Source organism: Symphodus melops (genome assembly GCF_947650265.1).
Source record: "Symphodus melops genome assembly, chromosome: 15".
Taxonomy (NCBI): Eukaryota; Metazoa; Chordata; class Actinopteri; order Labriformes; family Labridae; genus Symphodus; species Symphodus melops.
In genome coordinates, this window is record NC_136705.1 from 5912237 (window position 1) to 5938426 (window position 26190).

The 26190-nt window shown below is 42.6% G+C and overlaps 1 protein-coding gene across 1 annotated transcript; it reads left to right on the top strand.

The window, feature by feature from the left end:
• Positions 1-1687: 1687 nt before the first annotated feature.
• LOC306835901 (high-affinity choline transporter 1-like) lies at positions 1688-25933 on the top strand (the record flags this gene model as incomplete). Its single annotated transcript, XM_079362688.1, has 8 exons — positions 1688-1871; positions 13230-13346; positions 17361-17516; positions 20550-20698; positions 20817-20960; positions 21671-21824; positions 24020-24237; positions 25365-25933. 8 exons carry the CDS (start codon positions 1688-1690, stop codon positions 25923-25925), a joined length of 1683 nt encoding a protein of 560 aa, XP_079218814.1. The 3' UTR covers positions 25926-25933.
• Between the last annotated feature and the right edge of the window lie 257 nt (positions 25934-26190).

Below are 26190 nucleotides of genomic sequence, written 5' to 3' on the forward strand. Positions count from 1 at the left end.
GGCAAACTACACTCAAGGGTTAAAGCATGCTCGAGCCATTGATATTATCAGCACGCCCTGATTGAGGCTTACATTATAAAATAGTTCTCGAATGAAAACCAACACTGGTTGGAAAAAAATGTCCATCCATCCATTTTCTACCGCTTATCCGGGGATGGATCAGTCTAAGCAGAGATACCCAGACTTCCCTCGCCCCAGACACCTTCTCCAGCTCTTCCGGTACCCCCCAAGGCGTTCCCAAGCCAACCGAGAGACATAGTCTCTCCAGCATGTCCTGGGTCGACCCCGGGGCCTCCTCCTGGAGAGAGATGCCCGGAACACCTCCTGAGGGAGGGGTCCAGGGGGCATCCGGAACAGGTGCCCGAACAACCTCAACTGACTCCTCTCGATGGGAAGGAGTAGCGGCTCTACTTCAAGCTCCTTCCTGGTGACCGAGCTCCTCACCCTATCTCTAAGGGTGCGCCCAGCCACCCTACGGAGGAAGCCCATTTTGGCTGCTTGTATCCAGGATCTCGTTCTTTCGGTCATGACCCAAAGCTCATGACCATAGGTGAGGGTAGGAACGTAGATCGATCGGTAAATCGAGAGCCTCGCCCTTCGATATAGCTCCTTCTTCACCACGAAGGACCGATACAGCGACTACATGACTGCAGACGCCACACCGATCCGTCTGTCGATCTCACACTCCATCTTCCCCCCACTCGTGAACAAGACCCCGAGATACTTGAACTTCTCCACCTGAGGCAAAGACTCCCCACCGACCCGGAGAGGGCAAGCCAACTTGTTCCGGTCGAGAACCATGGCCTCAGATTTAGAGGTGATGATCCTCATCCCAGCCGCCTCACACTCAGTAGCGAACCGCCCTAGTGCAGTGAAGGTCCGGGGGTTCCATGGTGGCCCCATGTGGGCAAGCCCAGATGGGCTCAAGGTGGGGATTCCATTGGCCCTTGCTTAGACCCACATGGGCAACACATGTTTCTCCCATCTGAGGCCCAAACTAGCTGGGCCCCATGTGGGCTTATCATGGGTCCCTGATGGTTACTACCCATAAGGGTATTATGGGCAAACAAAGGCTCTTTTTACACATGCAATAAAGTTATTGTGTTAAATGCTATAATAATAGCAAAGAGACCAGCATTACAATTAAATACTTTATTTTTATTTAACAACAAAGATGAGACCTTGAATTAGTAATTTTCCACCAAAAAAGTCCTTGTTGAGGTGTTGCCTGTGTTACGACTCACTGATTGTTTGGACCCAGACGCACGACTCAGAGACAGCTTAATCAGTTTTAACAATAATTTTAATAAAAATGCTCAAGTGACACGAGTGGAATGAAAAGTCCCACTTCGTCCGTGAACGGTGCAGCAATGTAAATCCTAGCAACTGTCCCGGTGAAATCCAAAAGCAGTCCTGATGTGTGTAGGACCGAGTACATGGCCACTAGACCACACTATCCCCGTCTGCTGGGGGCATAAAGCCCCCGACAACATAGCTCTTAGGATCATTCGAGCGGTCAAACTCCCACACCACGGTAAGATAGCAGTTCCGGGGGGAGGTAGCAGTTCAGGGTGAAAAAAAACGTGGGATAAGTGGGAGGACCTGTTAGTCTGACTCAGTGGCTACTACAGAAAAACAATAGAAGCAAACATCAGCCTCTGGTTAAAGCAAGTCAAACAGTTTGATCATGGCTCTCAACGTCCCAGGACTGATAGCAATGGTGTTCTTTTACCTGCTGGTTCTAGGAACCGGCATCTGGGCTTCTTTCAAGTCCAAAAAGGAACAGAAGAAAAGTGCCTCAACTGGAATGGATATGGCTCTTCTGGGAAATAGGAGAATTAGCTTGGTGGTGGGAATCTTCACAATGACAGGTGAGTAGAACACAACTTAGACAATATAGAATGACAACCGCAAGAAGGAGGAACAGGAGAGAATAAATAAAAACAGTTTTTTCACTGCACTCAGGCAATGCTGTGAAGTTAATGTGTATTTGGGACACATAATGAAGAGAACAAAGACAAAAGTTAGTTAATAAGTGAGTTGGAATGGTAATTTACATGGCATGCTCTAAAAAGAGATAATTTTTCAGCGCAAACATAGATTCCACTCCCACCATTTTTGTGTTGGGACCCTGCACGGACAGTGATGGGTCCATGTAGGGTTGGTGACTATTATATGATCCCCCACTGTGATGTAGGTATGCTAAAGTGTTTTTAACTTCTAAACTAATACTATACAGATAAAGCATCTCGTTTTCTTTTTTTTTCTTCCCCCAGCATTTTTTTTCCATCGGCATGGATATCCAGATGCTTTTTATGGCATTTCTACAAGTTTGGCTTCTCTGGGAGTTTATGAACGGAGCAGAAATAAGTAAACACATCACAGACTTATTAAATAAACTGGATTACATATCACCAGACTTTCCCAAATTTACCTAGGGTGATTTCAACCACTGCTCTCTGGATAAATCATTAAACGGTAATCATCAGTACATCACATGCAGCACAAGCCTGGAGGAGACACTGGATAAATGCTATGGCTCAGTACCTGAGTCAGGATTTAGTTTTGAATTCCTGAATTTTGGATTTCTCTTGTTTAAGTTTTTATTTCGCTAGTGTGTTTCCCTGGGTGTAAGTGCTTTATTTTATAAAGTGATAGAATAATAGGCCTCTTTCTGCTTATTCTCAATGTGTTCACTGCAATAGGTAGGTAGGTAGGTACTTTATTGATCCTGAGGGAAATTCAAGGCATCCAGTAGCAGTATACAGACAGGCAAGACACAAGACATTAGTTACAATACACACCCGCTGTCCCCCTCCCCTCTGTTTATTTTTTTGTTACCTGCTACATTTGATTTTATTGTATATGCTGCTGGAACCTAAATTTCCTTGAGGAAGTCATCCCAAAAGGATCAATAAAGTTCCGTCTAAGTCTATACAATAATCCCCGAACAAGATGTAGGAGCCCCTATGTGACTAAGAGTAAACATAATTACAGATTGAACCTGTGCAGTTAGCATTGGACTTAAACTTACAGTATATAGCATAAATGTACATAACCTGTGAAGGAGAGAAAACACGTGCTGATTAAAGGAGACCTGTAAACAGTTAAAGAGCCTTAGAAACAAAGTGCTGACCTTCTAGAAACAAGTGTTGTTTGTGCATGTACAGTGGTGTTTGAGGTAGTGCCAGAGGTGTGAGTACAATCATTAAACAGTCAATGCAGACAGTTAGGGATGCAGATTGGGCCATTAAATGCTCAGCAACATAAAGGAGAAATGATTAGCATTAACTCTTTCCCCGCCAGAGAATTCTAGAATGTTTGCCAGCCAGCGCCAGCCTTTTTCACCATTTTCACCAATCTTTCAAGACTCACAGAATATTTTGTTCTTTGAATATGTAAATATTGAATACATCAAAAGAAAGATCAGAGCCTCTGCTTTCATATACAAAAAACTATTTTATTCAAACTTCATTCCATCTTTTTTTATCAGCACTTGAATATCGGCCATTTTCACAAAAAAAACAACATTCCGGACAAAAAGCTGAGAAAACAGCACTTTTGTAAAACACACTTATTTTCAAGAAAAAAAGTGATTTTGAGTTTACATTTGGATTCTTTTTACCTTCATTTGACAACTACAGTTATATTTTAAAATAAATAACTAAAATAAATAAAAATGATTACATAAAATTATACATTTTCTTTGAATAGTGTAGCACTACAACATTTACAAACTATATTATACATTTTTCTTCTCTTATACACTCAGAAATACTTTGTTTTTACAAACACTTAAATATTATTATTTTCAATATCAAGAAGAGAGACAACTGTGTCTCCCAGGGAAGTGCCTTCTCCGCAATAGGGTTTCATGTTGTAACAGTAGCCTGTGTCAGAATCACAAAGGATGTAGGATTTGAACCCATATTTGACAGGTTTTTGGGGATTGTACACCCTGAACGCTCGCCGTCCACACCACAGAAGCATACCCTCATCAATGCAAATGTTGGTGTTAGGTTGATACATTTGACTGAATTTAGATATAAGGTAATATAAGACAGGGCAGACTTTGTACAACCTGTCAGTGCTATTTGCTGGCCTTGATTCATAATCATTGGAGTGTAGAAATCTCCATATGATTTCAAACTGGTTGCGGGACATGACCTTGTTGAAGTAGGAGGAGGCCAAAATGTCATCTGTAGACCAGTACATTTCAAGGTCAGGCTTACGAATGATATGATCAAGACCAGCAGCAGCATCATTTAGAGGTCCAGGATTCTCAGTGAAAAGAAAGTCTTTTGGCTGCCAGTTCATTTCTTTTGAAGGATAAAAGTTGGTATTGAAGGATAAAAGTTGCTATTTCATCCTTTTCCTAAATGTTGTTAATAGAAATCTGACTCCTCTAAATAATTACCTCAAATCTCTGCGCATTCTTTTGATGGGATGAGAGGAATGACTGGAGGCGTCTCTTTCAGGTTAACAGAGTTTATTAACCCGATGAATCAAGAATAGAAGTTACAGAGTCTCTGGGTTCAACACTACGTGTCCCTGACAACAGACAGATGCTGGATCAGTTCACGAAGTCTGAGCCCCGACTATCTTTCCCTGAACCCTTTTATACATTAGACAGAGAATATCTAACCAAATAATGCATTCAAGAATGTGCGGTTTCCTTCCTCCGATTGGGGCAACTTCCAAATTATGCGTCTTCGGATGAGTGGTTCCCCATCTCTCATTGGTGCATCTACTCCCGAATCCTTTCACCATCTGTAGGGGAAGACACATCCTGCCTGGCCTGTTTCTTATCACAAGAAAGACATCTAGTCTAGTAACCAATTCCTTTTAAGGAGAAGACAATTTAGGTAATTAAGACTCACTCAACCTATATAAAAGTGGATGAGTAATTAACTGTTCAGGGCCTTAAACTAAACCTATGTTTGAGTTGGTGAGTGATTCAGTTTAAAGGGACACATCAAACACATGTTGGAATGTGCACTCACTCCTACAAGCCCTCTTCACACAAACACCTTACTGAAAAGTCAGACAATTATATTAACACACACAAACCTGGAATAAAACATGATAAAATAACTGGTATAATATAAATGTAAGCGAACATCATTCAAACTGTAAATATCAAACCTTTCCTTTGGACCGGGTGATGAAACTTTATTGCAGTAAACACTTTGATTATAAGCAGAAAAGGCCTAATATTCTATCACTTTCCACATCAGATTACCTGGACCAGGACCTGCACCTGGCTGGTTTACAGGCCCTCTTGTTTGGTCACCAGGTACTTGACCTCCACCACACCCATAAGATCCACAGGTCCGACCTCTGCCTCTTTGCTGTGTTCGACCTGTAAATAATTAGAAAGACAATTTTTTTATTCAACAGTGTGATGTGCACAAAGAGAGGAACGTTATTTTTCGGCCTCTTCATATCACATCTTACCTCTTTCACCTTGGGTAGGTCTGTATAAAGGACACCTGGGCCTTGAATCCCTGGACTCTGTGTGTAACATGACAGTAAAATGTCAAACAAATATTCATTTGGTAAATAGTTTGTGTACAAAATGAAAGCTAAATTATTTCTTTTTTTTATCTTCTCTCACAAATTAGCAGATGCTCTTGTCTTGTAGTATCTAATAATCATACAATCCAAGTAACATACTATCAAACTAAATAACATATGTTATCATGACTCACCTCTTGCACCTACGTGTATGTCTGGACCTTGGAGACCTGGATCTTGGAGACCTGGACTCTGTGTCTGGAAATTACAATAAAAAGTCCGTCAAAAATTCGTTTGGTACATAGTTTATGTACAAAAATGAGAGATATGTTATTTCGACGTCATGCTATCTCATGAATTATCAGATGCATATGCTATCACGGTGAATAAAAAAATAACGTGATCATATCTTACCTCTTACACGTCCTGAATCCCTCCATTCACTGTCGCCGCCGCCGTCTTCATCCAGATCAGTTTCACGGAGGTCAAAAAATGAATTATCAGAGTCTGTATCGATAATTAACTCTGTTGCTTCCGCAGCCGAATATCTCCTTGCTGGCGCCGGCATGTTTGTACTGTTCAAGAGCTTTTATCTCATATCTATACGGCTAATGTTTACTTTTTGACGCACGTCAAACTCACATACAGACTGATCGAACTCCGACCGCTAGAAAATAAGGACGAAGAAAATGTTTGTTTTTTTTCTCTCTACTTTCCCGCGGGTGGTCTTGTTTGTTGGTTTTTGACCCCACAGTCCTGTAACTTTTTCACAACATCTGTCAGAGCGCCCCCTATCGTATTACACTGAAAACACCAATTGACGGAAATTTCCGTCAATGGCGGGGAATGAGTTAAGTGTCCAAAACAATAAGGTGAAACCAGGAGTGATTAGGGTGATTGTCATTAAAGTACCCAACTATTGAGAAGCAGTAGCATAAATGTCAAAGACATTAGAGTGAAACTTGACCTAATTAGGGTGATCATGTCAACCCTTACAGATGTAGCATAACAATACAGTAGGATGAAACTAGACATGATTAGGGTTAGTATCATTAAAGTGACCAGTGCTAAGTAAAAGGTGACTATCAATATGCATTAAAGTGTCCAACTGGAGGCTGACTCTGAGGTCAGCAGTGCAGATGAGGAGTGAGAAAAAAGTGAAAAATGAGTCCAGGATTCACCGTGTGCTTCTTTCCTGCCGTGACAGTGAAGTGTTGTACAGTCTTATGGCCAGGGGGACAAAAGAGTTCTTGAGTCTTTCCATGGAGCACGACTGTGACAACAGTCTGTCACTGAACATGCTCCTCTGCCCGGTGAAGGTGCTGTGCAGAGGGTGGTGTGTGAAGGTAATACAGCCTTCTCAGGAAATACAGACGGCTCTGTCCCTTCCTGCAGGTAGTGTCCATGTTAGGTGACCAGTCCAGCTTGTTTGCAGCCCCAGATACCCGTAGGTCCTGACCACCTCCACGTTGACCCCCCCCCGATGGAAACATGTTCTAGATGTGGTTTGTTCCTTTGGAAGTCCACCACCATCTCCTTGGTCTTGGAGGTGTTTAGCTGCAGATGGTTGGCACTGCACCACGCCACAAAGTCCTCGATCAGGCTCCTGTACTCCTCCTCCTGTCCATCCCTGACACAACCAACTATCGCAGTGTTGTCCGAGTATTTCTGCATGTGGCAAAGCTCGGAGTTATACTGGAAGTCAGAGGTATACAGGGTGAACAGGACAGGGGAGAGCACAGTCCCCTGTGGTGCTCCGGTGCTGCTGACCACAGTGTCAGATGTGCAGTCCTTCAGTCTGATGTACTGTGGTCTCTCTGTGAGGTAGTCAGTAATCCACCTCACCAGGTGCGAGTCCACCCTCATCTCGGTCAGCTTGTCTCTCAGTAGGAGGGGATGGATGGTGTCAAAAGCGCTTGAGAAATCAAAGAACATGATTCTCATCACGCTGCTCCCTTTGTCCAGATGAGATTAAGCCCTGTGTAGCAGATAGAGGATGGCATCGTCCACAGCCACCTTCACCTGGTATGCAAACTGCAGGGGATCCTGTGCGTGTTGGAATGGGTGACCTAGCTGAAGTGGCTCCCCAAGCTCAGCAGAGTAGGCCTTTAGCATCCTGGGACACACCTTGTCCGGGTCTGCTGCCTTCCTGTGGCGGAGTCTTTTCAGCTCCTTGCTCACTTGGTCCCTGGTGATGGTGGGGGGGAGGGGGGATGAATTGTTTCTGGAGATTGTGTTTGTCCTGGTGGATGTGTTGGGGGGAGTGAAAGAGAGGGAGGGAGGGGGTGTGTAGAGGGGTGCTGGGGGGACAGGCACTGGCTGCAGCGACAGGGCAATCAAACCTGTTAAAAAACAAGTTGAGCTGGTTTGCTCTCTCAGGGTCCCCATCTTCTGCATTGTTGTTTTTGTTCTTACAGCCTGTGATGGTTTTCATGCCCTCCCAGACCTCCCTCATGTTGTTCTTCTGCAGCTTCTTCTCTACCTTTCTTCTGTACTCCTCCTTTGCCTCTCAGAGTCTGACCTTGAGTTCCCCCTGCACACGCTTCAGCTCTGCCTGGTCTCCCTCTTTGAATGCCCTTTTATTCCTGTTGAGGATCTCCTTGACATCACTGGTAATCTAGGGATTGTTGTTTGGGAAGCAGTGCACAGTTTTAGTGGGAGCCACAACGTCCATACAGAAGGTCATGTAGTCAGTTGTGCGGTGTGTGACTCCCTCAATGTCCTCACCATGAGTCTCTTGCAGGGCACTCCAGTCAGTGGTCTCAAAACAGTCTCTGAGAGCATCCTCTGCCTTAGGAGAACATGCATGTTGTTACCGGTTGTCTCTGGATCTTTGTCTTGTACTGTGGTTTGAGTAGGACCAGGTTCCCGGACTTCCCCAGAGGTGGTAGGGGGTGGCAGTGTAGGCGTCCATCACGTTTGAGCAGGTCTATTGTCCTGTTCTTCCTGGTGGGACAGCTTACAAACTGGTGAAAGTCCGGTAGTGTAGAGTCCAATGTAACATGGTTAAAGTCACCTGAGATGGCAATGAAAGCATCAGGGTGCTGGGTTTGTAGTCTCGAGATGTTAGAGTGGATGATGTCACACGCAGTCTCGACGTGCGCTCGCAGAAGAATCTAAACACAAACAACAATGGCGTGGGAGAACTCCCTGGGCATATAGTAAGGATGGAGACCTACCGCCAGCAGCTCGATGTCTTTGCTGCACGTTGCCTCCTTCACAGTAACATGTCCATGGTGGCACCATCTGGTATTAATAAACAGCGCGAGTCCTCCTCCTTTCCGTTTGCCGCTACGTTTCGTGTCTCTGTCCGCTCTCACTGTAGTGAAGCCCGGTAGATCCACGTTAGCGTCCGGGGTGTTTTGTGTCAGCCAAGTTTCTGTGAGGCACATTAAACTACACTCTCTACATGTCCAGTTGTTCTATCTATCTTGTTGGTTAGACAGTTTACATTCCCCATAACTATCACCGGAACCGAGGGCTTGTACCTCCATCGCTTAGCCGCTAGCCTAGCCTTTAGCTTAGTGCCAGCTCTACAGCCTCTGTACTGCCGCCTCAGCTCCTCAGGTATCAGGTGAACGATGCTGGCTTGTCCCACTGACTGGAGTGAGAGCAGCTTCTCCCTTGAATGAGCAAGTTTTCAGCTGCTATTTCCACGAAAACACGAAAAAGTATCCATAGGATATATTAAGTTATACACTGTAAGGGCCAGATTTACTAAACGTTTGCGTGTATTAAAACGTGTGCAAACTTGATACCACCAGCAAAAAATGTGCTATCTGATCTACTAACAGCGTGCAGTGAGAATTGCGTCTTTCATATGAGCAAAACAACACGTACTTTTCATTTAGTACGTTTGCCTTAATGAATAAGCAAAACGAGGCGTTTCTGCCCAAGTGCGCAAAATACTGGGAGGAGAATATGCAAAGAAGTTAAGTTAGTACACGTAATGTGATTTACCAAGCCAGGCAAAAATTGCGGTGGTTGTGACGGTGTCTGAATTTAACACCTTTAAAAAGAACGTGCTAATCCAAGAGCCCAAGTGTTACACACTGCAGGCTGCTGTTAGGAGGAGACATCGGCACAATAAAAGACGTGTTGACATGTTTAAATTTAAAAAGGTTTTCTTATAAGCCACTTTTTCCTTTTGTTATATTCACATTTATATGCTATTACTTGAAAATACTGGACGTTCATTTACCTCTAACTAATATCTATTTTGCCCAATCACTCACCAATTCAAACATAGGTTTAGTTTAAAGCCCTGAACAGTTAGTCACTCACCCACTTTATTTAGGTTTAGTGAGCCTTAATAGCTAATCACTTAAATGGTCTTCTCCTTAAAAAGAATTGGTTACTAGACTAGATGTCAGGTTATGATAAGAAACAGGCCAGGTAGGAAGTGTCTTCCCCTACAGATTGGAGAAAGGATTCGGGAGTATGATGCACCAATGAGAGAATGGGAACCACACATCAAGAGACGCATAATTTGCAAAGATGCCCCAATTGGAGGAAGGAAACCACACATTCTTGAATGCATTATTTGGTTAGATCTTCTCTGTCTAGTGTATAAAAGGGTTCAGGGAAAGATAGTCAGGGCTCAGACTTCGCAAACTGACCAGCTATCTGTCTGTCGTCAGGGACACATAGTGTTGAACCCAGAGACTCTGTAACTTGTATTCTTGATTCATCGGGTTAATAAACTCTGTTAACCTTAAATAGACGCCTCCAGTCATTCCTCTCATCCCATCATAAGAATGCGCACACAGATTCAAGGTAATTATTTAAAGGAGTCAGATTTCTATTTACAACATTTAGGAAAAGGACTAAACAGTCAACTTGTATCCAACAGAAGGCTGGTTCACACGGCAGGATTTTAAAATTGTCGACCGATTTTCCAAACTTTAGAGACCACACAGCGATAAATAATCGGAGGTTTTACATTTTTTGATCGTACAGTGTGTGGTGTGCGGCCACACGGCAGCATCAACACACCACACACGAACCGATTTCATTCGCGAACGTCCCCTGATCAGACAGGAAATCTCGCAAAACCTCTCGAGATCAAACGTGATTCCAGAGTCAACAAACGGACAAAGAGGATGTAATAGGGATCGGTTGTGCTGTGATTTTATCTGAAAAGCACGTTTTAAAAAGAGGGGTCAGTCAAAGGAGTGGAGACTACGGGAGCATGAGCTGTACTTGCTACATGATGATATAGAGGTGAGTAGTTGTTGTTTTGCTACCGGTGTTTCCTCGCCACTACATCACCTCGCTTTCTGATTGGCTACGCGTCACAGTCAACAGGCTCATGCTGGTTTTCCCCCTCGGGGGACACCACACATGATGAGAAATCGGGCCAAAACAATCCAACATGTTGAATATTCCCAATATGAGATTGGAGCGGTCCTGACATTCTTCCGACCAGACGAGAGCAGTCTGAACACACCACACATGAGAGGATGATTTTATAAGATTATGTTATGACGATCGGGGCGTGTTTAAGATTATCGGAAGGGGAGTATCGGGGCCAAAATCTGCGTAATTATCCTGCCGTGTGAACCAGGGCGTGTTGAACATTTCAATAATCTAAAAAGACCAAGTACTTTCAGTTTCCTGTCGTATCTATCACTGATTTACACTGAAGACACTAGTCTTCAGTGTTTCTATGTTTGTGTGTTACTTTGTATGCTTGTGTCCTTCAATGTATATATTTAGTCTTGTTCTATTATGTGCCATGCACCATATGATGATGATGATGATGACAGTTTGATGAAGATGGAGCCTGTCAGTCACAAACGTGTTCATTGTCAAAATATAGGCTAGGCTAAGTCAAATCTGTATAATGATAATAATCATAATAACAAATAATAAATACTCAATTCAATATAAAATCTGTTTGTCAGTAGATATTGTCCTTTTGGCTTGAAGCAGACTGCAGGTTGTTCTTCAGGTGTTTGTTATTAAAGAGGGAAATAGGACGACATAAGTGTCAATGTTGAAATTCTTTAGAATGCAGAGGCTGTGAATGTTCAGTTATAGTTTAATGGTGTTTCTTTTAAACCATTATTGAAGCAAATTAAAAAAATAAATGCATACCATTTATACATGTTAACACGTCTTTTATTGTGCCTATGTTTCCTCCTAAATGCAGCATGTTGTGCGCAACACTGGGCTCTGGGTTCTTTTCAAAGATGTTAAATTTAGACACCGTCACAATCATGTTGCGTGTACTAACTTAACTTCTTTCCATTTTCTCCTCCCAGTATTTTGCACGCTGGTGCAGAAACGCCTCATGTTGTATATTCATTAAGGCAAACGTACTATTTCGACATTACTTGTTGTTTTGCTCATATGAAAGACGCAATCCTCACTGCTCGCTGTTAGTAGATCAGACAGCACATTTTTTACTGGTGGTATCAAGTTTGCACACGTTTTAATACATGCAAACGTTTAGAAAATCAGGTCCTGTGTGTTTGTGTGAACATGAACAGCTATTAAGGCTGACTGACAGCTGAACGTGATCAGCTGATGTCGCGTTATGTGACGCTGTCTAGGAAAGATCCTTAAGTCCTTTTTAGAGAGCCGAGCCAAAAGAGACAGTTCTCTAATAAGAGCCTGAATTCCCATCACTAGTCCAATCACTACTTGCACCTCTTTAACTTTTGTATTTTAACTATTTACTTACATCTTAACACTTTATTTTTTGTTGACACATTAGGTGTTATATCAGTGGTTTGACATAATCAATGATATGTTTAAGATGGAAATGATTACGTTTGCTTTGCGATTGCAACAAGGAACATTTTTAAATACATGGGAAAGATGGTTAATGTATGTCACGCCAATGCAACTGTTGTTTGTTTAAAGTAAATTTGTGTCCTTTTTTGTTTTCTTTAAAAAAAAAATGTATGTGTCAATGACGTTTACCCCAACATGTTTGTTTCTTAAGTTCTCTTCTTCTTCTTCTTATTTTACTATATTAAAAAAAAAGTTATATGACAGGATGTATGGATGCCTAATGGATCCTTGCATGCTTTTGTACTGCTTACTGAGTTTGTGATACTTTATCATGGGCCACAATTGCAGATGGCTTAATTATCATTGACTGTATAGACCTGGAAAAACATAAAAAAGAATTTAAAAAAAAAAGAAAAGAGGGCTTTTAAGAGAGCTAGTCTGCCATCCGAAACAGTTTTTTTGTAACTGAGATCAAATCTTAATTGCACAAGTTACTAAAGGATTGACTAACAAGTCCGGACGCACAGCTAATACCGTAGAACTGAAAATAACAAAGCTGAAGGAGAAGAGGGGGAACAACAAATGCTTCCCATTTTTAAGAACATTGGTTAAAGGTTAAAATTGGTTGCCCCAATCCTGTTGATTGAGGTTTTTGCATGCCTTCCTTTATCTTGGTGTTTTTATTCCAAATGAACTCTTGAGAAAAAATGAGTAAATGTTTCGGTTCCTCTGAACCTCAATCAAAAATGTTCAGAAATGTTTGTGAAATTTACAAAAAAATGTGTTTGGTGGCTGACACAAAATGACAAGACTGCTAACCTTTTTTTCACAACATAGTGTAATCAAGTCATCATTAAAGAATTCAACCGAAGGTTAATCATTGATAATGAAGTATCACCAAACCTCTTCTCTAAAGAAATAGCTGCCGTTGTCATAAAAAAGTATTTACTGAGTGTATTTTCACCCTGCAGCTACGTGGGTCGGAGGAAGCTTTATTGTTGGCACTGCTGAGATGGTGTACACACCTTCCATGGGATTAACCTTCGCATTAGTGATGATGACAGCATACAGTTCATCTTTTATTATTGGTAAGATTTTGAAATGAAATCTGAAAGGATACTGTATATTTGATTGAATTACATCATGATTACGAACCACAAATAAGAAGTGTAGTATGATTTTACATGGACTGATTCTCATCTTATGTACATCCCTGTGCTCGAACATACTATTTGTTGTAGACAAACTGTGACTGGCACAGAAGTCCAATAAAAGAACACTGCTCTGGGAGGGAGGCCGTTCATCCCAATCACCCCCCTCCAAGTCTCACTGTCGTTACCTATGTGAGCGTTGAAGTGCCCCAGTAGAACAATACAGTCCCCAGTCAGAGCACTGTCCAGCACCCCTCCCAGGGACTCCAAGAAGGCCGGGTACTCTGCACTGCTGTTTGGATCATAGGCTGAGACGACAGTAATTGTCCCTTACTGGAAGGCATAGGGGACCCTCTTGTTCACCGGGGTGAACTACAAATCAACTGGCAACTGAGCTGTGGGGCTATGAGCAAGCCCACACCAGCCTGCCGCCTCTCACCGCGGGCAACTCCAGAGAAGTTAAGAGTCTAGCCCCTCTCGAGGAGCTGGGTTCCAAGTGAGCCCAACTATATCGAGCCGGTACCTCTCAACCTCCCACATAAGCTCAGGCTCCATCCCCCACAGTGAGGTGACATTCCATGTCCCAAAAGCCAGAAGCTGCATCCACCATCAACTGCCGCCCGATCCACAATGCACCGGACCCGTACGGCTTCCTCTGTGGGAGGTGACTCCACAGGAGGACGGGCCTGCGTCGTCCTTTCGGGCTGGACCCGGCCGGGCCCCACGGGCAAAGGTCCGGCCACCAGGCGCTCTCCTGCAGGCACTAACCCCAGGGCACTAGGACTCCCTAGGCCGGAGGTCGATGATAGACTTTGTGGTAGAGTCATCTGAACTCTGACCGTGTGTCTCGGAAACTCGGGTGAAGAGAGGGGCTGAGCTGTCAACTGATCACCACCTGTGGTGAGTTGGATGCGCTGGCAGGGGAGGAAGCCGGTCAGACTTGGCAGGGAACATCTGGCTGAACCCTCTGTTAGCGAGGTCTTCAACTCCCACCTTCAGGCGAGCTTCTCACAGATCCTGGGGGAGGCTGGAGACATTGAGTCAGAGTGGACTATGTTCTCCACCTCCATTGTCAAAGCAGCTGCTCTGAGCTGTGGTTGCAGGGTCTCTGGTGCCTGTTGTGGCGGTAATCCCCAAACCTGGTGGTGGACACCGAAAGTAAGGGAGGCTGTCAAGCTGAAGAAGGAGTCATATTGGGCATTGCTTGCGCATAGGACTCCTGAGGCAGCTGACGGGTACCGGCAAGCCAGGCGTTCCGCAGCCCGGCAAGGTACCAAGGATGGATAAGATTCGCCCTGAGTATCTTAAATCTCTTGATGTGCTGTCATGGTTGACATATCTCTGTAACATTGCGTGGAGGTCGGTGACAGTTCCCCCTTGACTGGCAGACCCTCTTTTCAAGAAGGGGGATCTGAGGGTGTGTTTCAACTATTGGTGAATCACACTCCTCAGCCTCCCTGGGTAAGTCTATTCCAGGATACTGGAGAGGAGGATCTGGCTGTTAGTCAAACCTCGGATCCAAGAGGAACAATGCAGTTCTTCAGCACTGGGGCGGTTCGCTACCGAATGTGAGGCGGCTGAGATGAGAATCAGCACCTCTAAATCTGATGCCATGGTTCTCGACCGGAAAAAGTTGGCTTGTCCTCTTCGGGTCGTTGGGGAGTCCTTGCCCCGGGTGGAGGAGTTTAAGTATCTTGGGATCTTTTTTTCACGAGTGGGGTGAAGATGGAGCGTGAGATTGACAGACGGATCAGTGCGGTGTCCGCAGTCATGCAGTCGCTGTATCAGTCCATTGTAGTGAAGAAGGAGCTAAGCCGAAAGGCGAAGCTCTTGATTTACCGGTCAATCTTCGTTCCTATCTTCACCTATGGTCATGAGCTTTGGGTCATGACCGAAAGAACGAGATCCCAGATACAAGCGGCCATAGGCTCTGTATGTTGGCTGGATGCACCCTTAGAGATAGAGTGAAGTGCTCGGTCACCAGGGAGGAGCTTGGAGTAGAGCCGCTACTCCTTCACATTGAGAGGAGTCAGTTGAAGTAGTTTGGGCATCTGTTCCAGATGCCCCCTGGACGCCTCCCTAGGGAGGTGTTCCGGGCATGTTCCTCCGGGAGGAGGCCTCAGGGTAGACCCAGGACACACTGGAGAGACTATGTCTCTCAGCTGTTGGAAATGCCAGGGCATCTCTGCTTAGACGGATAAGCGGCAGAAAATGGATGGATGGATGATTCTCATCTTGGGTAATTCAGAAATTGCACATTTTTGTCTTGGAGTAGAAGGGAAATTGAGTTTTTCTGCCATTAAAGGGCAGCCATCTGTTTTTTGAGCATGCAAAAAACGCACAAATAGTTATAGTCAGACTTATCATTATAAGCCAGATTAATGTGTTGCAACTGTGTTTCTGCTTATTTTATAAAAAAAATCTTTTCTTACGATTGTAACTTACTGTGCACTACCAAAAATACATTACCTAATTGATCAGGTAACTACAGGTACTATACTATTCAGGTAAAAGAAGACAGGTATTGTCTGTTGTTCTATGTAATTCCTCCTTACCATAAGCGTTAGTGCTTTAGCACTGCATTAAGATCAATCTTTGAAACTCCCAGTTTGAGTATTGTCTGTCAACAAAGTCACGTGTCCTGGTACAATATGGAGTCTCATGTTAGTTCAGACAGGCCATGGAGTCACTATTGTGCCAAAGTTTGCGTCAGCTGATCTTAGCAAGCTGATCTCCTGAAAGCATCCTATTGACCAAATAATTTTTATGCCACCTTATTTAAACTGCACTAGCCTGCCTATGCATCTCTGCTCCCTCTGCAAGTACATTTGCATCCTTCCTCCCTTTATGCTATTCTGACTTAATGTCATTCTTGTCATGGATGTTTGCTCTGGGTGGGTTTACTGCTTATCTCTCTGCTTTATAGCTTTCCTTGTATGCATGACAAGGGTAGGAATTTGTGCTGTTCCTGAATAATGCTTTCCACATAAGCACGTGGAAGGGCAGGAAGTTCCCTTCCACAGCTATACCTCCAAATATAAACAATTGTGTCAAAGTATCCATTTTGACAAGGATGAGACAGGGCAGCGAATACTCCATGGAACCATTTTGGTTGTGAACCATTCTTGATGATCCAATAAGGATCCTTCTTTTCTTCTGCAGTTCAGCTACTTCAGCAGACAGTACAGATGTATATGTCAGGATACTCTCTATTGGGCAGCATTAACAAGTTCTTCAGAAGATCAGAAGGAGGCATTGCTGGGTTTTCTTCATCAGGTGGGACTTGGACATACATATTCATGCTCTCAGTCGTCCCTGATCTCATGTCAGGCTTGTTGACATTCAACCTATTTGATCTGGGCTTGCAAAATATGGATTACATCCAGTGCTTAAACATTTACTATGGTGATCATCCTCCTTTAAGTGGGTGAGCCAATTTACATTCCTGCATTGACTGTTTAACGACTGTACTCACACCTCTGGCATAAGCTCAAACACTTCTGTACATGCACATGTAACTAGTTTCTAAAGGTCAGCACTTTGTTTCTAAGGCTCTTTAACTGTTTACAGGTCTCTTTTAACCAACACATGTTTTTCTCTCCTCACAGGTTATGTACATTATGCCATATTAGTTTTAAGTCTAACTGCTAATGCTAACTGCACAGGTTTAACATATAATTATGTTTATTCTTAGTCACATAGGGGCTGCTAAATCTGTTTGGGGGATTTGTATACAGAGGGGAGGGGGGACAGCGGGTGTGTATTGTAACTAATGTCTTGTGTCCTGCCTGTCTGTATACTGCTACTGAATGCCTTGAATTTCCCTCGGGATCAATAAAGTATCTATCTATCTATCTATCTATCTATCATCCAGAATTCATAGAGGATCAATGATACTCGTAACAATTTCTGTTCTTACTAAGTTGTGTTCTGTCTTTTTTTTTTATTCAGCTGGATTTATTTTTTCCAAGCCAATGAGGGATAGATGCTGTGTGACAATGCTGGACCCTTTCAAAATGAAGTATGGAAAAGCACTAGCCGCTGGACTGGGCCTGGTTTCACTTTTTGTTGATGTAATCTGGATACCCTCAACACTAATTGGTTTAGGTACTTCCTTCAAGCATGTTACTTTCAGATGTACTTGTAAAGATGTTGCTTAAATATGTCTAATGCAGTAAATGTTTACAAGGATGTAAATTCCTGTAGACTTTTTTATAGAGCTCGCCAGTGATTTTTTGCGGCTGTGGTTCAGGAAGTGAATTTTCTTGTTCAAATCCTTAATTGTCACAGAACTAGTGAGTCTGCTAACAGAAGTTTCTGTTCCTAAACAGTGCAGAGGGGCTGAAAGCATTTCCAAGGTAACAGCAAGCTCCACGAATAAGAGATGCCACTGTGACACTCGTATGATCATGGGAAATGTCGTTCTTTTCCACAATATCACAAATAAACCATGTTTTTTTTTAAGATTACATTGACATGAACTTGTGTCTGATAGGGGAGCTAACATTGGATGGTTCTGACTTTTAAAGTCTCCTTAACCAGAATAATTAGTGAGTCTCAAACAAAGGAGACCATAACATAACCGTGTTATTCAATTGAAAAAAGTTTTTATTCAGTTGAAAATTGTATTCATTTGAAAATATCCCCCCCAGAATAAAAGCTGGTTATCATCCTCAGATTCCAAGAAGAAAATCAAACGTAAGATGCGGCGTTCGCTTCATATAACCTATCAAAAGCAAAACTGAGCCGGGCGTGAGCAGAGTCATATCTCACAAAATCTGAACAATTGTTATTAATATGGATACGTTTAAGACAGACAGACTTCCAAAGACTACAGTTACACAGCTTCCGTCATTAGTTAACTTATACTCAACAAAAATATAAACGCAACACTTTTGTTTTTGCTCCCATTTGTCATGAGATGGACTCAAAGATCTAAAATTCATTCCAGATACACAATATTACCATTTCTCTCAAACATTGTTCATAAATCTGTCTAAATGTGTGATAGTGAGCACTTTTGCTTTGCTGAGACAATCCATCCCACCTCACAGGTGTGCCACATCAAGATGCTCATCAGACACCATGATTAGTGCATAGGTGTACCTTAGACTGTCCACAATAAAAGGCCACCCTGAAATGTGCAGTTTTTGCTTTATTGAGGGTCTGGGGACTCAGAACCAGTCAGTATCTGGTGTGACCACCATTTGCCTCATGCAGTGCAACACATCTTCTTCGCATAGAGTTTATCAGATTGTCAATTGTGGCCTGTGGAATGTTGGTCCACTCCTCTTCAATGGCTGTGCGAAGTTGCTGGATATTAGTGGGAACTGGTACGCGCTGTCGTATACGCCGGTCAAGCACATCCCAAACATGCTCAATGGGTGACATGTCCGGTGAGTATGCTGGCCATGCAAGAACTGGGACATTTTCAGCTTCCAAGAATTGTGTACAGATCCTTGCAACATGGGGCCGTGCATTATCTTGCTGAAACATGAGGTGATGTTCATGGATGTATGGCACAACAATGGGCCTCAGGATCTCATCACGGTATCTCTGTGCATTCAAAATGCCATCAATAAAATGCACCTGTGTTCTTCGTCCATAACAGATGCCTGCCCATACCATAACCCCACCACCACCATGGGCCACTCGATCCACAACATTGACATCAGCAAAGCGCTCACCCACACGACGCCACACACGCTGTCTGCCATCTGCCCTGAACAATGTAAACCGAGATTCATCCGTGAAGAGAACACCTCTCCAACGTGCCAGACGCCATCGAATGTGAGCATTTGCCCACTCAAGTCTGTTACGGCGACGATCTGGAGTCAGGTTAAGACCCCGATGAGGACGACGAGCATGCAGTTGAGCTTCCCTGAGACGGTTTCTGACAGTTTGTGCAGAAATTCTTTGGTTATGCAAACCAATTGTTTCAGCAGCTGTCTGAGTAGCTGGTCTCAGACGATCTTGGAGGTGAACCTGCTGGATGTGGAGGTCCTGGGCTGGTGTGGTTACACGTGGTCTGCGGTTGTGAGGCCGGTTGGATGTACTGCCATATTCTCTGAAACGCCTTTGGAGACGGCTTATGGTGGAGAAATGAACATTCAATGCCCAAGCAACAGATCTGGTTGACATTCCTGCTGTCAGCATGCCAATTGCACGCTCCCTCAATGCTTGCGCCATCTGTGGCATTTTGCTGTGAGACAAAACTGCACATTTCAGAGTGGCCTTTTATTGTGGGCAGTATAAGGTACACCTGTGCACTAATCATGGTGTCTGATGAGCATCTTGATGTGGCACACCTGTGAGGTGGGATGGATTATCTCAGCAAAGCAAAAGTGCTCACTATCACACATTTAGACAGATTTGTGAACAATGTTTGAGAGAAATGGTAATATTGTGTATCTGGAATGAATTTTAGATCTTTGAGTCCATCTCATGACAAATGGGAGCAAAAACAAAAGTGTTGCGTTTATATTTTTGTTGAGTGTATAATTGACTATGATAACTTCTGTTTTTGTTTGAGAAGTTATGTTTCAACTGCAGCTCTGATGATAACAGAGTGGCATGGAAACAGTTAATATTAACATGAAATATAATTCAAAGCCATAAGAAGCAAAATTTTACATTAAAACTCAAAGACACACCTAACCTTCTTCAGAGACGGTTAGGTGTGCAGTATAAGTTACCATGGCCATATATCCAGGTAAGAAGTGAACCAGCTCCGCAGGATGAAAAACCCAGGGTTCATCCTGAAGTTAGCTTGCTAACCCCAAATCCTGCTTTGTAGTTCAGGCCCCTGGTATCTCCAGCCCAAACTAAAACAACAAAACCCAGCAATCAATGTATGCATAAGTATTACCGTACTATGATTTTGAAAAAGAGAGAACAAAAACAAAAGAGGGCAGCCTCTTCTTAGATTCAAAAGAGAGGCAATATTTTATCAGCTGGTAAATGTGAGGAGTAAAAGAAAGAAACTCATCAATTACAATACAAAGATATATGTAGTTCAAAACAGACTCAATTTGTGTATGGGATTTTTACTTGCAGAACCACACTGTTGAGCCCTATAGAAGCATACAACAAATGTGAATACAGAGAGACTTGTTAAAGAATACACAATGATTTTTATAGGAGGAATCATGAATGTGGTGTTGGATTTACCTTTTGCTGTTTGCATCTGGAGTTCTGCTACTGTTGCCATTGTCTACACACTTCTGGGAGGTCTCTACTCTGTAGCATATACAGATATTATACAGCTTGTACTCATTTTCATGGGGTTGGTGAGTATAAAGTTGTGGTTTCTTTCTTTTTTGTTATTGGATTTTGTTTCTTAGACAGTAAAATTAATAAGTGACCACCTTTCTATGTTTATCATTTATGTTTTATGTATTTCTACAGTGGGCCAGTGTTCCCTTTGTTTTGATGAACCCTTCCACCGTGGACATTAGCCAAACATTGATGAACAACACTTTACATGCTCCTTGGATTGGAACACCAGAGCTAAAAATGACCTGGAGGATTATTGACGATTTCTTATTCTTTGTAAGGAAGCCAAAAAATGACCACTATCAAATGCACTTTACTGTAGACCTGTAACAAATATGTAGAAGGAATATCTTCAGTCACTCCACAAATAGAAGTCGGTGCTCTCAGAGAGGGAATTATGAGGTATATATTGTTCAGTGGATACTTTCTTTCAGACGTAATCCAAAGAGAATAAGAGAGAACACAGTTCTCTTAAGGCAAATTCAATAAAGGTGCAAAAGACTCATGTTTCGAAAATTGACAGTGAGATAGCCACTTAATTATATATTGTCTAACAATATGTATTTATCAGTAAACCACTTTCAATGGTAATTTAAGAATCAGACAGTTTGTTTTCAGACACCTTTACCGTTTACTCGTTACTCACCCTGTGTCTCGTTTCAGGTCTGTTGGCTGCATGCCCTTCCCCCAGTGTGTCTCAGCCTGCTGATTACCTGATGTGTCTCACCTGTGTCTTGTTAACTCCACCCCTTGTTCAGTATTTAATGTCTGTCCCCCTCACTCTGTGCCAGTTCGTCTTGTTCTGACCCCTGTGTGTTTTTGGATTCCCGTTTTTGCATGCCGATTCTGTACCTTTGCTTTCTTGGACTGACTTCCGTGTACCGAACCCTGCCTGGATTAAACGTTTTTGAGAAACTGTTTTTGCCTACCGAGTCGTGCATTTGGGTCTCTTTGTGTGTTTGTGACACAGTCTCTCTGATTTCTAGGCACTAGGGTCTCTGGGATATCAGTGTGTTCACCAGAGGACCTTGTCAGCTTCTTCAACAGCCACAGCCAAGATCACTTGCCTTATCGCTGGTTTCAGCATTTTTTTGTTTGTTATACCTCCTGTACTGATTGGAGCAGCAGCTGCATCCACAGGTAAAAACATTTTTCTCCCTTTTTGTGAAAAAAAAACGTCATCACAAAAATGCAACATATGTCAAAACTTCAAGATATAGGAAAGTAGTGTCTTTGTATTTTTGCATCAGTGTAAATTAACAACAAACAGTAATTGAACACCCATCTTGTTTCTATGTGTTACTTGCTTATCATGTTTCAGTTATATATCAAGATCTCCATAGTATGGCAACATATGTTGTGTGAAATGCATGTTGTTTGATGCTTTACACAGGCAGAGTCCTTTAAGGTGTAACAGCTAAAGTGAGGGATGTTCATTTTGTGTATATCTTTTCCTAAGCGTAACGGCCCTCTTCGTTTTCTGACTGTGGGGTTGATGAGAGTCTGTGTTAGGTGGGGGGAGGGGCTGGGACATTGTTCATGAGGTTGATAGCTGAGGGGAAGAAACTGTTCTTGTGGTCTGAGGTTTTGGCCCTGAGGGGATAGTCTCAATCACTCCATGTGCAGGGTGAGAGGGGTCATCTACAATCTTACCTGCACGCCTCATGTACCTGGAGGTGTACAGGTGGTGGAGAATTGGTATATTGCAGCCCATCACCTTCTCTGCAGAGTGAGTGACTGCAGCCTGCACTTGTCCTTTGCTTTGGCTTCAGCGTACCAGACTGTGATGGAGGAGGAGAGAATGCACTCGATGAATGCACTCGATGATGGCAGTGTATATAATTGTAGCACCCTACCACTCTAACTATCTAAGATTTGACAAATTACTTTTTCTAGAATGACAGGCGACAGGGTTTGTTTTATTTAAAAAAGGTAGCTACCCAATTGTTAACCTGAATTTACTTAACTAAAATTACAGTAACAAATTAACTTGACCTTAAAAAATGTGCACTTTTAACTATATTAAACGCAAAACACAATTAAATATACACTTTGATAAGATGACTTAAACTCTATAGGGGTCCACACATGCACACTGACACACAGAAACAAGCACGTTGCAGGCCTGCTGGATGCCAGTGTGTATTGCGATGGAAGTTTCCGGTCAGGTGACAGAAGCACAAAAAATGTCTATTTCACATTATCATAATCTACTAAACCTCTCCCCACAAAGCAGACTTTGGAAACAGTCCTCTGGTTCTGAAACAAAGTCTTACTCACAGTCCACAGACGCCAAAATAATTCCTTGTTGAAACGTCACCAAGGAGAAACCAGACGGATGCAGCGGCACATTAGTTTCCCAATCGATGTCTCCGCTCCACGTTCATTAATTAAAGCACTTACACGCACACTCTCGTTAAACTCTGATTCACCGAGGAAATGTGTAGATGTGCTAAGATTCATTTTGCTCACGTGCAAACGCGTGACACTTTTTTACACATTTAAATGTAACTTGGTTTTCAAATGCAAATATCTTAAATGTCTTTAAGTTAACCATTTTAACGCTCGACAAATTTTATCAATAAACTTATTTTAACTTGTTTAGTTTTATCCTGTACGGCATACATTTTAGGACATCCTCAGGTCTCAGACGAAGGTGTCAGACCCCAGACGAAAAAAGCATCAGTTCTCAGGAAAACCTCCGTCGGGTGTCAGACCTCAGACTAAACGGCCTCAGACGAAACGACAACTCTGTTGTGGTCGCATCTTGATGACGTTTCATGTTCCCCGGCAACGCTCCGCTCCCCCCCCCAATTTTAAAATGTATAAATAAATAAAATAATGTCTGAGGCCGTTTAGACCCCCCCCCCCCCCCCCGAATATAAAAATAAATGTGTGAGGCCGTTCAGTTTGAGCAGAGCTGAGTCTGACGCCGTTTAGTCTGAGACAGTTTCATCTGAGGCTGTTTAGTCTGAGGTCTGACACCCAACAGAGGTTTTCCTGAGAACTGATGCTTTTTCGTCTGAGGTCTGACACCTTCGTCTGAGACCTGAGGATGTCCTAAAATGTATGCCGTAATCCTGTTGTTCGTAAGACAATACATATTTTATTTTGATCCTAACATATTCATTTATTGCCTCATTTACCACTGGGCTACATAATTTATTTGCATTCATCTTGTTGTTGCTGATACAAACCAAACCACAGAGTTTTACTCAATTTACTCTTCTTAATGATTGTTGTGCCTTTTGAATTATATTTTCACGTTTGCTAACTAAAATTCAAAGCCATTAATGTGGCAATTTTTTAATTCTTCTTTTGCCTGTATGTCTCAGATTGGAACTTGACAACCTATGGTTCTCCATCTCCATATGAACGTGGGGAAGCAGCTTTTGTTCTTCCCTTTGTCCTGCAGCACCTCACTCCATCTTACATCTCCATAATCGGTATTGGATGTGTGGCGGCAGCTGTGATGTCATCTGCTGACTCCGCGTTGCTTTCAGCATCTTCTGTCTTCAGTGTCAACATATACAAGGGCCTCCTAAGGCCTCAGGTAGTAATCATGCATTTTTTTTAATTGTTGAATCACAAAAAAAGCTGGCCTCACTGGTATGTGTCAACCAGCTGGGTTTGACGTCAATTTTAACATTTGGGAACAGAATGCAGAAGAGAATGGATGGTATTGTTTTACTTCTGGGGCTGAATTCACAAAGCTTCTTAAGAACAAAGAGTTCCACCTCGTGAAAAAATTGTATGATTTTAATGAATTTTTCCTTTAAGTTAGGACTAGATTCTGTTAAAGATGAAGGCAATTTACAAAGGATCTTAGCCCTCGAAAGAGCTCCTAAAGTGAAAAACTGTTCGTAGTGAGAATCACTTTTAAGTAGCTTCATAGTTTCTGTAGCAGAGAATAAAATGTTCTCCAAACACTGGATGAAGAATATTTTTCAATCACAGGCTGAACCAAAGAAAAAAATATTTAAGCAGAGACTTCAACCTGTCTTGGACTTTCTTTAATGCAAAGTGAGACATGCATGGTGACTTATAAAAGAACACTTGTTCTATCTCCAATTTTTGGATCAAACAATTGCAGCTTCTGGAAAGAAATGTGTGATACCTTACAATAAGGTCAACAACAACTTATTAAAACAGAAGTTTTTGTTCATCCCTCCAGCAGAGTTGCTCTGAAAATGTTCATAAATTGCTCCTAAGCTAGGACTGCTTGATAGAATTTTTTTTAACAATAAAATAAAGAGCCTCTTTGAGAGGATTCTCCAAATGTTTAAGACAGGGGCGAGGACAGCTACACTGCACCCATCCATCAGTCAGGTCTGCCTTATGTAAGCTGTTATCTTTCATAATATCAACATAGATCAGTTAAAAAATGTTCACCCCCTATACAATATGTAACAAAGACATGATCTTTTTATAACAATGTTTAAACAAGTTTATTTGTTCTGTAACCAAAATAAATAAACATTTTTGAATTAGTCTGTATCTGACTTCTGGGGCTTCTGCACCCACTGGACACTCAATGAACTGCAGGTTTTTAGACTACATATTTCTTATGATTTCAACATTGGTGGTTGCTACTTGAGTAGGCACCATTACAAGTGGATGGATGACTAAAACATGTAAGCATAGTTAATTTTCTTTCTTGTCTTTTCTTTTCTTCTCCAGGCTTCAGACAGAGAGCTACAGTGGGTGATCCGTGCTGCTGTGGTGGTAGTGGGCCTGGTTGGTACATCACTCACCAGCCTGAAAAACAGCGTCATCTTGTTTTGGTTTCTTGGTGGTGAATTAACGTACATCTTTATTTTCCCTCAACTCGTCTGCGTCCTCTTCTTCAACATCTCCAACGGTTATGGAGCAGTTCTGGGTTTTCTTGTGGGATTGGTGTTAAGACTGCTGAGTGGAGACCCATCACTTGGATTAGCACCAGTCCTACACTTCCCAGGATGCACTCTTGAGGATGGTGTTTATGTCCAGTATGCTCCAGTCAAGACCATCTCCATGCTGTCTGCAATTGCTGCCATCTTGGTTTTCTCCTACCTGGCTTCTGTGCTCTTCAACAAAGGCCTGATTCCTGAGAAGTGGGATGTGTTTAAAGTGAAAGCCCAACACTCACCTGAACAGCTATCAGAAATAACTGCAGCCACAGAGCAAAATGAAAAAATTAAATTGAACACAAACAACTCCAAGACCGAGGAATCTGAGCCAATGATTAGCACAAGCTGTTAGTGCTCGTGTGTGCTGTGTTTCTATTCTTGCAGAAACACTTCTTCAGATTCCAAAAAGTCAAGACAGAAAATGCTGGAACACAGACGCTGGAAACAAGATGACATAGGGACAAAAATACAAGACAAACTGGCACAGAATGAGGGGAAGGCAGACATTATATACTGAACAGGGGGTGGAGTTAACAAGACACAGGTGAGACACATCAGGTAATCAGCAGAGTGGAAAAACACTGGGGAGAAGGACATGTGGCCAACAGAACTGACAG